At 36.2% G+C, this 16,484-nt stretch overlaps 1 protein-coding gene across 10 annotated transcripts in view; it reads left to right on the top strand.

Moving 5' to 3' along the window:
- LMO3 (LIM domain only 3) overlaps window positions 1–16,484 on the top strand; it is a 62,491-nt gene that overhangs the window by 1,854 nt on the left and 44,153 nt on the right. Inside the window, exons 1-3 of one of the 10 annotated variants that reach the window (XM_021922083.2) lie at window positions 141–509; window positions 2,294–2,360; window positions 7,576–7,789. In XM_021922083.2, the coding sequence (XP_021777775.1) occupies window positions 7,584–7,789 (206 nt within the window). In that variant the 5' untranslated portion in view covers window positions 141–509; window positions 2,294–2,360; window positions 7,576–7,583. Of the gene's footprint in view, window positions 1–140; window positions 510–580; window positions 1,608–1,656; window positions 2,361–3,050; window positions 3,561–7,575; window positions 7,790–9,091; window positions 9,559–16,484 lie in introns of those variants that run through there. The other 9 variants (XM_021922089.2, XM_021922084.2, XM_021922085.2 and 6 more) reach the window with 9 other exon arrangements.

The following is a 16,484-nucleotide window of genomic DNA, read 5'->3' as shown; positions in this document are numbered from 1 at the left end:
CATTTAATTAGTTGAATGATTTAAACAAAGATTTGCATAGATGCACTAATCAGTTGCCATGAATTACAGAGCAGCAGTTGCCAGCGAGGGGTAACAGATCATACAGTTGGAGGGAAAAAAAATCTCATCTCCTTGAACATAATTAATTTAATTGTCCTCATTAGCTGTACCATTTGTTTTGATTTTATTTCTCCCTTTCCCCACACATACTTCTCCCTCCCTCCCTCTTTTCTTCTTCTCAGTGCATTGGCTGAGACAGTGCGCACGAGACACACACACATGCACGCACACACACATACACACACACTCACACATACTGGGGTGTTTTCAGAGTGGCTCTAGCAGAGAGGTGGGGTAGAACAGCAGGGAGCTGTGCGGATGGGTGAAGTGCATGTATGCCTGCCTAGACGGGCCAGAAAAGCCAAACTTAAGAAATCTGCCTATGTACAGAACAAGTCAACTAAGGGGTTCTCATTACTCTACCGTCTCTGAATATCGTTATTTTTCAGGTTAGTTCTGAGTTTTGTTGCTTTTTAAACGGAGAGGAAAGCAAACCACAGGCTATCTTATTATGAGCCTTCAAAAGGGAGGGGGTGAAAACTAGTTATCAATGTTGTGCCTTTATTCTTTATGGAGACAAACAAAATTTAGCTTAAATACTCATGGGGGGTGCTTTGATTTTTTAAAAAACTAGAACTAGATTCAAACTGATGGTGAAGAGAAGAAAAAAGTTTTTTGTAGCTCAACAATTGAATATTTCTTGGCTCTTAAACATTTCAGTGAGTGTCATTCAAACGTGGACCATTTTTAAGCTTGACCTCTGACGAAGCTTTGTAAAATCTGGTGAGGTACTTTATGAGCAACCCAAAGAGAGGGTGACTTTGAAGTTTGAAAACTTAGAAAAATAATAAGGCATTTTAAAGCTACCGGTGGCCTTTATAGATGCCAAGTAAAGTTAAGAGGAGAGGAGGTTAGAAATAGTTGAAGAAAAAAAAAAAATCTGTTAAGGCCTTAAAACAAGCCTGTGAAGACAAAGCGGTAGTGGTGGAGAAACTATGGTTCTTTGACCAAGTTAGTCCTGAAAACATGTTTCTCAGTGCTCTTGGCTGTTTTTCATTGGAGCGTGTGAGTTTTAAATAGTAAGGAATTCAAGTAATTGCAGGAAGTGTGTTTGGGGTGGTGGTGGTGGGGGTCAGCATTAGTGAATGGAGAACAAGTTCACAGTTTGGGTCTTGGGCCATTAGAGGAAGAAGGGAGGAAGGGAGGAAGGCGAGTGTGTGTGTGATCCCAGAATCAGGCTTGTGTGGCGGACTTGCGGAGCAGCGACTTCAGAGAGTTCATGAATGGAAGTCACAGAGAGACCAGCAACTGCAGCCACCTCCAGACATTTCTTAAAGGTTGTGTGCTTTTCCAGGGTATGATGGTAGCAGTTTGATTCTCTTGCTTTTATTTTAATTTCCATAATTGGTAGCTTCAGAAATGGCTTTGGAAGGCAATTTGCTTTAAATGTAGCCACCTATTCCAAAATGTCCTGGTTATTTTAGGAACCCTACCCTTTTCCTCCGGAGCCCTGTCGCTGGAGTTCTTCTTTTGGACGGGTCCAGGAGGTAGGGTCCTTCCTCAGTCGACTCCTGCAGAGGTCACATTTTGTGTGCGGGTTTGTCCCCAGCGTTTGTGAGTAGCATATGCATGTGGTTGTGCTGACTGCACTCGCAGGCTTGTAAATTTTCACCCTGGGAAATTAGCAACAAAGCCCGATCTGTCTCGTGGCTGCTTTGCACTTTCCGAGGGCGGCTGTACTTGACTGAGCTGCAGAACAGGCACACGAGAGCGAGCGAGGGAGCCAGCGAGAGAGGGAGGGAGAGAAGGAAAGAAGAGGGGAGGGGTGGGGGCGAGAGGTAAATAGTCTTAAATCGGAAGGGAGCTGCTTCTCTGTGGTCTTGACAAGCGCTGCCTGGGCTCCGCCGGCTCAGTAATAACTGAGTGACCTTTTCTTTGGCTGTATTATGTCTGGCTGGGAAGGGATTGCATTTTGCAGCTGAGAGCCGGAGCTTCCTTCAGCTCGGCTCCTCGCACGCTGCTGGGGTAAGTTGTCTTGAACCAGGACGGAGAGAGACAGCCTCGGACTGCAGTTGCCTAAAAGGAGGACACCTGTGGCTCAGATGCGGTCAACACCATTACTTGGCGGATCCTTGAGGACCTCATTATTTTAAACTTAAAAAAAATAGACATTCCCTCCCCCGTCTTTTTTTTTTTTTTTTTCAAACAATGCTTCTTTTTGACCTTTCCCAAGGAGAAGCGCTACAAAGCAGCCACTGTGCTTACTGAACGGCCTCCCCCTGTATCGCTTAATTGAGAAGGTAAGTGCAGCAACTGTGTACACACGCGTCGGCTTATTTGTGGTGTGTGTGTCTGCGGGTGCGCGCGTGCGTGTGCGGATGTGGGTATTTTTTTCTTCCCCAGCCTCTGCTAATGAGGCATAAACTGGAGCTGCAACCCAGCTCCGCACTGCAACTTTCACTCGGGCTGCAGCTCTACTGAGACGGTTTTGTTTAAATCATGTGAGGCTTCATTATTTTTATGATGAGACATGAAATAGATGCAGGCGGAAGATGTTGATGGAAGGAGGGAGAGCGGCTGCGGCGCGGAACGTCTCAAGTACGACTCGAGTGGATAATAGTCAAAGTTCACCATGAACTGCAGTATTTCCACACCCCTGACTCCCGGGGAGAGAGGGGCAGGGAGAGTTTGGAATTAGGAAGTGTTTGCTCCCAGCCCATAGGAAAAGAATTCAGTCCTGGGTGGGTTTCCGGACCCCTCCCCCTTACTTGCTGGAATTCATGACCCCCCACTTCATAAAGAGTTGAAATTACAATCTTTTGGTCCTTGTTGACACTTCTGCCTCTCTCCACGCAGCCATAATAACAAAATGTTGTTCCTTTGCCATGGAAAAGTGGCTGTGTGTGGGGATGGGGGCGGCGGGGGGCGGGGGCGGGTAGGGGCAGAAGTAGCCAGAACAGGGAAGGTCCCTGGACCAAGGTGCCTATGTCCTAATAGGTTGAGATTCAAACTGATGCAGCACATTTTTTACGGGGACTACCCAGATTGCTGTTATGAAATACAAGTCAGATTTATGATCTTTTTCATATTGAACATGATATGCTATGCTAACGCTGCATGTGACAGTTTAATCAAATCCATTTGTTACCAGGAAGCTAAAAGGGGCCGCTGGGATTTTAGGATTACGGGCAGAGTTAGGGAAGCATGTGGCTTTGTCATTCGCCATCATTTTGCACACTGCGAGGGGCTCCGTGTGTGCGCCCTGTCTTGTCTGGCCGTCCTCATCCCTTCCCCCACCCCCTGCCGCCAATCCGACCCGCTCCCAAAGTGGCTTCACAATAGTCGGTCCTCGGCGGTGTAGGCTGCGCACCAGGTCCACACTTAAGCGAAATCAAGGAGACCCCCTTCTACTTCTACCTTTGGGCTTGGTGCTCAATGCGAAGCTGCTGCAACTCAGGCACGCCTAAGTCAACTCATGCAGAAAAAGGAGAAAAGTTTTGGTAAGGTTACAATCTATCATAGATGCACTTTGCCGGCGCTCTGCACTCTTGGCTGCTCAAAAGCCTTTCTGCTCTTCCGCTGCTTTTGTGTCTTTCTGAAAGAACCGAAATATTATTGTTGTAACTGCTTTGAAAGACTGCTGCTTAAACCAATTAATCTTGCTAGATGCAACAAATACTGCTACATTCTTTGCAAACCATCCCTGTGTGGCTGCAAAGACACAACCACAAAAGGCTGGAGCGTAAACTCCGCAAGGGATTCTTTGTTAGAGTGTATGTATGTTTCTTATTTTTTTTTTTTTTTATTTTGCATGTGAGCTGCATCAAAATTGAACTCAGTCTTGCAAATCTCTTGTTGGCCTTTGCCAAGCACTAGCACTTTGCTGCCATGGTAACTGTAATTAAACTGATAAGAGTGGAAAAATGTCAGTATCTCTGAGCCTTGCAGCTGCATTGGAGAAAAAGGGAATCAAATTGGTTCCCAGCTCCATTGCTCAAAAAGGGGAGGGGGGGTGAAGGGTAGGGAGGGGGGCTGGGAGTTGAAGGGGCAGAACAGAGTTAAGCAGCTCCAGTGCCTGAGATCTGGGGACATCTATTTGCATTGTTGGCCCTTAGGGGGCTGCAGCCTGTAGGGATGCTCTGGGCCAGTGAACAGAGAGAAACAAGCTTTTAGGCCCAATCCAGTTTTCCAACCTGTGTTGGGGGCTGGGAAGAGGATGAAGATGGGCAGGAGGAAAATCTTTTGTCTGTTGCCTCTTGGCAATCGAATGGCCATGTTGGCCAAATTCTTTTAATCTGTGTCAATGCTCCCAGCTGCAGAACCTGCATTCCCATTTTAGCATCTTTCTGAAGCACCTCATCTCTTCCAATCCCCTTTATGTATTCCCTCTTCCTCTTTCCTCTCCCAAATTGTTCTCTGTGAATTTCCCGACAGGGACAAAAATGTTTTCTATTCACTCTGTGTAGTTAGTCCAAAAATGTAAGACTGTGTCTAAGGGCTGCAAATCTTTCATTATTATTATTATTGTTTTTTAAACCCCTGTGTGTTGTGGAGTTGTGGTTACTTTGTTGTGTTAACTACTGAAGCTGAGACTGTGCGGATGAATGGCACAGAACAAGGGAACATAATGGAGGCAATCAACCGTTAGGCCGCCTCACAATGCAATCCAGGCAATTAAAAGCTCACCAGAGTTTAAATGAAATGGTTCTACTTATTTCTGCACACCACACTGCACAGGCTATTATTTATGTCTTTTTTTTAATTATGATTTCCCTTAAACTGTCAAATAACTCAGAATGGCAGGGTCTCAGAGGCAATAAGAATTTCCCTCAGAACAATTTACATGCCAATCTAAAACTAGTTATGAGTTCTGATGTGCTATGAGCAACTTGTGAAATGTTTCTTAGCTAAGAACACATAACTCTACCCAGACATGTTCTTCTGGAAGAAGAGGGGAGGCCGCGGACTGCTTTATGCCTTTTAAGTACACGGTAACATGGTGACTACAAAATAGTTCTTTCGCTACAATTGTTAACTTGCATGGAATTCAAGGGATTCCATTTTCAAGAGAAATGCCATGACGTTCTCTAAAAGAAGGTACCAGGATGGAGTGTAAAATATCAAACTCCTTTTATGCCTAAGGCCAAACAGAATGTAAGAGTTTCAAATATTAATTGGCCTCTGAGTGCTAAATTAAAATGTCAACACAACAAAAACATTTCGTGAAGACAAGTAGGGTAGTGTTCCTTGTGCCAAATGTTGGTATCCCCTGTCTTGGTTGCAAAGCATTTTGAATAAAGTAACTGACCTTGTATGCTTGATGGTAGAAACACAACTATGAGAAATACAGCTTAGCTGCTACTAAGAAGGTTTTGCTGGGATTTTTTTTTTTTTTATTTTTCATCTTTGAGACTTGTGATAAATAAAAATAATAGCCTTATAAATTTAATAGAATGGCCATTAATTAGGATGGCTTAATTAGAATGGCTTCTCTTAATATTTATTATCTAGATGTTTTCAGTAACACCATCCAGAATTTCACTGAGTAAATCAAAACTTCCCCCTCCCCACAGATATATGGTTAATAGGCACTTGGGTCTGTTGTTCACTGTAATTAATGTGATTCATTCCTTGTGGAACCTTGCTAGAAGAGGATAACTAGTTCTGATCAAAGAAACTTCATTTGTTAGAAGTTCTAGAGAGTGAGATTTAGCAGAGCTATCAAGGGTTATGATTAATCTGCACTAGGCCCTTAGCTCCTTCAAAGGAAAGGAACAGAAAGCAGGCTATAGGGATACCACCTGCTCTTCTTACAAATCCAGCTGTTAGTCTGCAGCTCCGGTGACTACAGCTATGCTTATGATGCAGAAAGAAAGAACAGCTACTCTGCTTTATATCCTGCCATTCCCTACACAACTCTACCAGACAAGTTATTTTCTAATGAAAGTTCAACATCCTAACAATATTTTGTGCAACTCATGTATTATTTGTAGTTAGAAAAGTTATTCTGCTCTGCGGATGCCTTGATGTCTCTCACCAGTGCGATTATTTTTTTTAAAAAAAGGTTGTGAAGGTTGTGAGGGGGGTGAAGACTTCATCATCAGGTATCAGAGGAACCTGGAGGAGGTTTAGCTGTTCTGGAGAAGGAAAATGCACAAAAATGCAGATTCTAGCTTGGCATTTCTTTTCCTATAATGCATGCACATTTTGGTGTTTTGTATCCTTCTAAATGCAAGTTTAAAACTTTATGCCTAGGAGAGCAAACATAATGCAGCAGAGGGGTCTCTGGACTGCAAGAAGGCCATTTGGCCAGAGACTACAGCGTAACTGTCTTTCAGCTTTGAGCAAGTATCTGAACCTCTCTTGGGCCTCTGTAACATAATTTGTAAAATGAGGGAATTTGGAATTGATGATGTCTGCAGTACTTTATAGTGCTTAAAATGAGTTATTTGATAAATATGAGGCACTGGATAGTTGGTCCAGCTTCTTGCTAAAGCTGGGTGTTTAATACCTAGGAAATAAGAAGACACTCAAGGTGAATATCCATTCATTCAAAAGATTTCAATCAAACTGTAAAACCCATAGAATCCAGCTGGATTCCTTATTTATGATAGATTTATATCTTTAAAATATATAAATGTGCCTATGTTTAGCATTGTATACATATAATATGTATATATTTATATAGGTATAATTGTATATATATTTAGATCTGGCCATCTATTGTTTTTTCTTTATAAAACAAATAATTTTGTATGTTTATGGTAATAAATGGTATAATCATATATTTTAGGTTTACATAAAGCCATATAGTATATAGTTAAGTAATCTGCCGTTAATATAGGTGCTGACTGATGCTTGTGAGTATAAATATTATATTTGAACACAATGAATACTTTGAAATATCAAGGACATAGAAGGAAGTATTTGGAAGCAAGCAAGCAATACAGGATTGGTGAGCTTTTCGGGTAGCTGTTCTGTGTACTTAACTATAAACACCTCTACTGCTGAATAAGGTTAGTGTAATCCCATACCAGGTGCACTCTCCTTCCACCATCAAGCACATATCAAGTGAAATTTTTAAACAGTTAAGCAAAACTCATATTTTTACTTCTATGGACTGTGCATAGATTAATTTGTTAAATAACTTTCTTTCAGATCGTCATTTACTCACATTTTCTTTCTAAAGGAACTGCTCTATGGGGAGAATGAAGATACTATAAAATTATTTAATGTTCTTGAACTTCATACTTATAATGTCAATTTACTATGATAACATGAATTTATTATTACCACTTGGCATGCATAACTTTATGAATGATTTAATAAGCACTTGATAAAGTTTGAGACTTTTTGCTTCCAAAATTTAGTTTGATTTCAGTATAGCCCTAAACAAGAAAAGCTAGCACTCCTAGAATAAGGAAATATTAAATATTTAACTTGTTTGAGGTCTTTTGACATCTTTTTATTCGTCTAGTAGTCTCAGCTCTCTTTTTTGCTTTTGTCTTCCTTCAGGTATACAAATGCTCTCAGTCCAGCCAGACACCAAGCCGAAAGGTTGTGCTGGCTGCAACCGAAAGATCAAGGACCGGTATCTTCTAAAGGCACTGGACAAATACTGGCATGAAGACTGCCTGAAGTGTGCCTGCTGTGACTGTCGCTTGGGAGAGGTGGGCTCCACCCTGTACACTAAAGCTAATCTTATCCTTTGTCGCAGAGACTATCTGAGGTAGGAATTATCCTTGCACACCAGTGGTGACTGGATGCCTTTTAAAGTACTTTTGTAAGTGTATTTTTTGTTTGCTTGTTTCATTTCCTTACTGCCGGCTTATATTCCTAAAAGAAGTTGACCTGTCAGCCTTCAAAGCGTTGCCCTGTGTGTGTTACTCAAATTAATGCTTAAGGAACAGCCAACAAACCACAATATTTAAAGTATTTCAATTTGGCTTGCCTGCACACTCAGGCAATTGGTTATGGCACTGCCTATATTGAAACTGCCAGTTAATGTCAAGGATGTATTTGGTAGAAATCAGCATTCAGGTTGATTTATTTATTTTTGCCTTTTTTTTTTTTTTTTTTTTTTTGGAGCTTAAGGAGGAATGGTGCTGAGCATAGCACAAAGATATTAATCAGCCATTTGGCAAAATATCTTAACTCTTTATTTTTTAAAAGTTCAACTTGAAAAAAAAATGGACTGTGTAAGAGTTTAACTGATGCCTCTTAGTTGGACTTGAATTTATTCTTCTAAAGTTACTCAGCTCTCTTTTCTGTTTCAGGCTTGTCAGAGGAAGTCAGGTGCACATCCTTGACTAATATTTATTAATGCATTTATTGTAGAGTTTTGAAAACTTTCTCCAAGTGTAGATACATCTTCCCCCCCACCCCACCCCATGACATTCTAAACGGTAATCTCAAAAATACAACTAAGCAATTGAAGTGCCTCAGACTTGCCAGTAGTTTTATGGATAATAACAAAGTAAAGACCTCCATCATTATGGGAAAATGACAGCCACTCTCCAACCTGTAAACATCTGAACGCTTTCAGGACAAGGCAGGTGTTCTTGGTTATGAAGCTATGAAGCCGACTAAAGTTTTTATTTTCTAGCATTAAGTACTCAACACAGAACTTCTGCTGAGGAAAAATTATTTTGCTTTTCAGACAACTTTGCGACTTACTTCAGCTGAAAATTACTTATATTAATAAAGCAGGATCTATCAAATTATAGAAATGATATATGGCATCATTGGGGTTTTCATATTTAATACAATTAATCATTTTTCTGGTTTGACGTTAAGCGATTTATTTGGAATTTTTCCCTTATGACAAAATGTATCAATCAACGGTAACTCCTTTAGTACCTTGGTCTTTTGGTAGGTGTTTTCTAGGCAATCTGGTCCTTCTTAGTATATAATTCAGCTATTTTCAGTCAGATCCAATCTTTAGATATAAAAATATATCATTTGATTAATGATAGTTACAAGAGGGTGAAAGCAGTACTGTTTATCAGATTCTACTCTTTCTCGCTCTTAGGACGGCCTCGTCTGACAGCCTCCTGACTAATTATGACCACTTGTTACTACTTCTCTGTGTTCCAAGTGCGTAAAACACATGCAAGGTGCCAACAGTGAGAAGTCACTCTCTCCAGCCAGGATTTCCCTCATTGTGTTGGCACAACTAATCAAAATTAATGTATAATGTTCATTCTTTTAGAACTCTCCAGTCTTTGAACTCTTCTCTTTGAAATAAAAATTTCTCTTCTGCTCGTTGTGAATTAGAGCCTCATTTCCACATAAAGCATTTGTATTTGCTTTTAGTGATTTAATACTGCTTTTTAGTTTGCTTCATCGGTACTAACCAATAGTCATAGCTTTTTGACTCCTTTTGACTTTTACATTTGTAATTTCAGTATCTCAAGTGGATTTATGTTACCATTTCAAATAAGGAATTTATATAGCCCAGGCAATGTTAAGCTTTTTTAATAAACCAAAGGACAAAAATTAAGTAAACTGGAAAGAATGTCCACTGAAATCTCTGGGGTTTTTGAAAACCAAAAATAAAAATTTGCCAAGGAAATACCTATATTGTGAGTATAACATGCTTTGTAGCTGTCAGCATAGTATTGAGCAGAGACAGTAATCTTAGACTTGTTGTGTTTTATTTTTCCTTGTGGTAGTAAAAATGTATGATTTTAAACTGGTATTTAATAGTCTCAAGTGTTTTGCTAAAATGCATTTATCAAAAATAGTTTTCATATCAGAAGTTTTTATATCTCTATAAGAGTGTATGTGGCTTTTTGTAGAATAACTTTTAGTTACCCTCTGATAGGCTCAAACTTTTAATGCTAGTTAACTTATTAAACATATATAATATTATTTCAAATATAAACTCTGGTCCTGATTGCCAATATATTCATTTCTCAGAGTACAATTTCCTCTTAAATTGGTCATTACCACATTAATGACCAGTTGTTATGTTAACAGCCTAAGGGTTGTTAACATTTCAAACTAAGTTGTTAACAGCAATCTTATCCCTTATTTAAACTGAAGGTTTGTTGTATATAATGTGACTTATTTGGCAACTTCATCAACACTTAAAATTGCAGAAGTGAAATGGAGAATTGGTGTGTGTAAAACACTGTGTTACGTGTTATAGATTATGCCGCAGATGTGGTATTTAGTTTTATGTGGAAAGCATGTGTCTCAGTGAAATTGTGTAGATGTTCAACAGCATATGTCTCTGACTGGCAAATTAAAATAGTCTGATTCTGTATGTTAAATCAACAAATACAGTCAAGCAGATTTTATTTACAAATTAATTTCTTTGATTATGTATAAATAGTTGTCCAAAAATGTTTATTAAATGCTTACTGTATGAGAGGCATGATTTCAGGCAATGGGTGAAATTAGCTAAAGGAAAAAGGGAGGTACACCTAAAATTTTTCCTATCTAATTACTTATTTAATTACATAGAATCTGTAATATAATCAGTGAACAAGTAATATTCTGTGGTTAGTTTCCTGAGCTTTAAAAGTAATTTTTCTCATTTTCCTCCAAATTCAGCATACTTTAAGTTCTATTTTAAAAGTTGTTTTATTTTTGGCCCTTGGATATTATGTAATTTCTCTGAGGCACGAAACTGAACATAAATAGCTTACGTATTTATATTTCATGTCTAAATTATTAAGAACATAAGTAAGAATAAGGAAAGTAATAAAATAGTAATTTGCCTGTCCACATAAATTGTTGGTTACAAGTATTGTCCTGGGCCAGATAATTTTTTACATACAGTGAAAAGTAAAATATTTTTGCCAATTACATCTAGCTTCTTAATACACTTCTCCCTCCATAAACAGAAAGAAACATTTCTAATTATGAGCAGTGAGTCTTAAAGATTTGTGTTTTATTTGTGTTACTTGGAGTAGTGATAATGATGATGTGACTTCTAAGTTCTTTGAATGATGATTTGAGATATTAAATAATATGAAAATATAATAATTTAGACTGTAAGATATTTTCTTAAGTGTTATAGAAACTATTATTATGGAAAATTTGATGTCTTTCCATTTATTTCTCCTTTATGGCACTAGTAGCTATATTTAAGAGAAAAAGAAAAGAAAAATCTTCCACGGTTTGTACACTAAGTATCAAATCTTAACAGTGGAATTTTTTTCACTTTCCAGAACTGGACTGGCATATCATTCATTTAGCTGTGGAACATAAAATGTACATATCTGATGAGGCAGAATTTGCCCATTTGTGGGATTGCTTTCCTCCTTTGGAAACTCATTAGCTAAAGAAAGAGAAGGACTGACTTTTTAAAACTTCCTCTAACATGTTTCTGACTGAAATTATGAAGTCTACCCAGTCAATATTTATATGCCAGGCAGAACAAGAAATGTATCTGTTAAAAATCTATCCAATGCATTTATAATTATTTTTATTTTTTAAAGATTAACTTATGACAAATTAGATATGGAAGTGTCTTTGTACTTTAAGTTGGAGCTTAAAATTGATACTGTCTAAAGTAGATTAAAAATGACTGTGTAAAAATAGCAAAGTTTTAGTGATGATGTTTAAGGACTCTTATCACTGCGATCTATCAGCCTTATTTCAGTTTGAAAAATAGGAATAAAGTAGCCAGCCAATACATAATCAGCATTTTAGAATTAGGAATTCTACATGCTTTTATTTAATATTTTGCAGCAAGCATTAAATAGAACTAGGAGAAATACCAAAATACTTTCTTTTTCAACTTGAAGGCAATAAAGGATGTCAGAGTGTAACCAGAATTCAACTTCTGGGCAATTTTTTGTTGTTCTTTCTTTGAACCTGCAACTTTTTGTGACATGCTTTAAGCATTAAGTTGATGTAGGCTGTATGTGTCTTGTATCTCTATGAATGATATCTTGCCAGAGTTTATTCAAAGCTGTTTGCTGTGGTATGTGCCATGGAAGCTGCTTATAGCTTTTCCTATATAAGAAGCTGTAAAATGTCTTATATAAAATTTAATGCAATTTGCTATTTTTATATGTGAGGATGATTTGTTTAAAATGAAACTACTGGGAAAGAGTGATGCTTCATGCTTCACCATAGTTGCTAATTAACTAAAATGATTTGAAGCTTGCTATGCTGACTACAAATTTTATATACTTTAATATAATAATATAATAACTCTAAAAGAGAAAATAAAAATAAAATGCCACATAGAGTGTAAATCTAGCTGTAACTTTATCTCACACTGATCAAACCTAGTGCTTCTAAATTTTTATGTAAGGTCAACTTTAAATTGGTACATAATTATAAGTGTGAAGGTAAATAGGAATGTGTTGTTAATATTGTTTTATCTGGCAATTTATAACACAGATGCTTTTTTAATGTTGGAAACAATATTCATTCTTTTTCCTTTCATTGTCATCTTTTTAATATTAATCATTTGGAAGTATTTTTGCAGGAAAGCAATGTATTCTTATTTGAAAAATCACTTTTTACTGTTCTAAATTCTGAAAGCATAAGCTTTTCTATCAAATGGAATTCTACAAATAAGTTTTATTTCTGTAAGCTTCATTTGAGCTTTTAAACACTATATTATTGTTATGATTTTTATCATATTTAAATGTCTAAGTTAATTTTAGTATTATGAAATATTTTCACATATGAGCATAGTGAACTCCATATCTGTTAAAAAATACTGTTATATTGCTTATAAATTATCTTATTTGCAGCTTTATAAAAAGTTACAATTTTAAGTTCATTTTTCCCTTTATTGTAGAAAAGCATTATAGAATTCTGTTTTAAACATTTTAGTGTTTATACTACTCCTGAACCAATACAAATCAGGAGTGATAATTTTTTTTTATAATACTTCAGAACAGTGCCCCTCACTCTGGAAAATATTAGGTGGATCCACACTAGACTTCCTGAGCAACAACTGCCCCCAAACGACTTCTATTAAAAATATTTACTGCACACACAGAATTTCTTCTCATTGGTAAATTCATCTACAATATCTTTCTATCCTTAATTCTATAATGCATTCATTTTCAGTAAATGAGTATTTACTAATATAATTATTTTGGTTATGTGGCTTTTTGTTTTAGTTTGTTTTGTAGACTTGAGCTATTTTCACTGGAAATTTCACCACCCCCCAGAGTATTAAAAATGTTTTATAACGTTTCTATATCTTCACAGTTTTTTATCTTTTAATAAGTATGAAATATTTCAGTCAGGATAGTTTTTACACATAAGATGGATAAGTTAGACATACCTGACTTAGCAGAAAAATATTCTGTTTCTACAAGTATATTTAGGATTAAATGCATCTGGAAAAACCTACATTTGAGAATTGCTAAAATTGCTTATTTTGCACTATATAAATACATAGAATTCTGGGAAATAATTTCTATTTTTGGTTACTCTTAGACTATATCAAAGTAAGCCAGCACTTCATTTGTAAACTCACCATTAACTTCCATTAAGTGACTAATAATAAATTTTAATGGTGTGTTTTGACTGCATAAACATAATTTGTTAAGGAATCTCATTTTTAAAATATGCTGAAAGTGATAATTTTGTAAATGGTTTTGATGAATATATAAATTGTAGAAATGTATTATGTAGTTCCGTTTTCTGCCTCACATAAAAATGAAATAGCCTAAAAAAAGAATTGCACCAACCTAAATGACCATTGCATGTCCCTTCATTACACTGTGAGGCATTGAAGTCTTATTTTGGTGTTTGGTTTGAAAACATTTTTCCAATTCATATTAGAATGTCTTCTATTATTCAAAGTCATGTACTGCATCCTCATCCCATCTTCTGAAAAAAATAGCCAATGTTTCTCACTTTATCAATAAAAAATACAATATACAAAGTGTAAATGCTGGACAAGATCTGGAAAACAAAGGGAATAAAAATAAAAGAGCAACACTTTGTTCCATTTGCTAGGTATTTTTATAAAACTGCATTTGTATTCGCCATGTCTCTATAAATGGCCTTTTTCTTTCTCTTTTATTTTTTGTTTAATTGGCTTATAAAAATTGGTTTATGTATATGATTACTTCTGCTGATACATGGCACTTCCTCTTGTTAAGCATTTGAAGAGGTGTGGATCTATATATATGTATACATGCTGCACATACAGAGATTGGAATCTAAGTAACCTTAGAATGGCCACTACCTTTTGTCATCATTGACTTTAGCCAACAAATCACCATAGCTTGGTAAGCTTTAAAACTTGTAAAATTCAAACACTTGACACCAGCTAATTCATTAGTATTGCAAACTATAGCACTCATTTATTCTTATAGGATATTAATCAGTCTAAGATGTAAGATAACTTTTGTAAAACTACAGAATGCCTAAATTTATTTCCTTGTGATTTTAATGATCTAATTCTGTTTTTCTTAGCTCTGATGGAGTTTGATACTGCCTGTTCTAGTTCTGTTTTTACTATCATAATATACTTGTTTTGCTGATTAACCATGTATTTCCCTTTTCAAGGTGCTTACAAGAAGCTTATTTGGAAGTAGAAGTTTATACTGTGAAGCAAGAAATGTGGCACTTAGATTTTCATTTCTAACTTTAAAACAATTTCCCCCCTTTATTATCAGTATTAATGGATAACTTTTCTCTAAAGGAATTAGGACCTAAGCGTATCCTCTTATTATAGTAATCAAACATGTTTCCTATCTTCACAAACTACATCAGCCAACTGTGCATTTGCTTGTGCCATTTTTTGCTTCTGCGCTGTATTATGAAATCTTCTTGATAAACCATTTTCTTCTCCACAGTATTTTTGTAGTTATGTAATGATTCTCTTTTCGCCGAATTCCTTTGCGCTATCATGTTAGTGTTTTCTGATGCAAAAATCTCTAGTTGTGGGCTTTACAAGTTTAAAATGAAATCACACTTGAGATGAATAATCATCTTGGAATAGTCAGATCCCTGATTTGAAGTTGGAAAATTAACATTAAGCTGCATGTATTAAGTTAGACTCTAATCAGCATGTGTTGTTATGATTCAATTTAATATTAAAAACTCTCCAACTGGGCTACTGGGAAAATAAAAGACTCTTAGGAATGGAAAGAGTATTTGCAGAAGAGCACACCAAAGCAATAATTTAAGTAAAATTGTTATTACTAATGCAGTGAGGCATCATCCACATTAAACCCATCCTATTAATAAAAAGAGAAAATCAATTTTAGTAAACATAAATATCAGATATGACAAGGACTAGTAAGCAGGCATGGAACTTCATAAAATGCGCTAATCCTAATATTTACCAGTAATCCAGATACCACAGAGAAAAAATTAATTCCTGTCTCATTTATGCTGTGGGATCCCAACAAGCAACAAGAGAGAAAAGCTAATTTTAGCTGTCATTACTTTACTCCTAGTTTCTAAAACTTTCAGAACAATGTCATGTTTTTATTTTAGCAGTTCTAACAGAGATGCATATTTACCTGTTTTTGAAATTATTTTATTCTTTTTGTTTTTAAAAGATTCTGAAATCTCTTTAGTAATTATTTTTAATTTTTTTAAAATTTTCCATCTCTAGGATAATGTTTTTTGACATACTGCTCACATTTCACCAAAAACTAGAAGAATCAAGAATGTTACATTTTAAAATACCTTACAACATGGAGCATACCACTTATTTTTTGTTTATCAACTGCTCAATAAAAATATATTCTTACCAATATCTATGTATAAAGATGGTAACATGAGTGGTTTAGTACCTGTTCCTTTACCTGGGTGGATAGGAGTAAGGGAAGTGAATGGAAAAAGCAGTCATAACTTCATGCAAGTATTCGTTTCAGTGAGCAGGTTATTTGCATTTTACAGGTGAGATGCTCACTTATACTGTGAATATAATTTTAGAGTCCATAAATATTGCATGTGAATATCCACTGAGGAACATTTGTACTTTGGGAGATACAAAGAAATTATAAGTAATTGCATTGCTTTCAAATTTATAAACCAGTATTTTCTGTGACCGTTTATTAGGAAAAATATCAGAAAGGTTCTGAGCTAGAAGAATCTCTTCTTTCACAGTACACCCTTGCTGAGAGGCAGCACTGGGGTTTATGTGTGTGATTGCTTGCGTTGCTATCTCTTTAACAGTTTTACAATGAAACCTTTAGTCACTTGACAAATATTTGAGTGCCAATACTTCATTCTTATAAATAATGAATGTGAAATACTATATTTCTAATTAATTTTTTATAATATATAAAGTACAAAGTTATAAATATTTTCTTTTGTGAAGAATGAGCTATCCAGTCTGGGAAAATTGGAAAGAACTTAAGAGCAAGTTATTTTTCAAATTTTCTACACCTGATAAACATAGTCACTATTATTGTCAAATAACTAAGTAGAGTGTAGAAAGAGTTTCACTCCAATTAAGTCCCATGGAACCAATATAG

The sequence above is a fragment of the Papio anubis genome, chromosome 9 (genome assembly GCF_008728515.1).
Source record: "Papio anubis isolate 15944 chromosome 9, Panubis1.0, whole genome shotgun sequence".
Classification (NCBI taxonomy): Eukaryota; Metazoa; Chordata; class Mammalia; order Primates; family Cercopithecidae; genus Papio; species Papio anubis.
The sequence above is the reverse complement of the archived record's forward strand: the minus strand, read 5'-3'. Positions and strand labels throughout refer to the sequence as shown.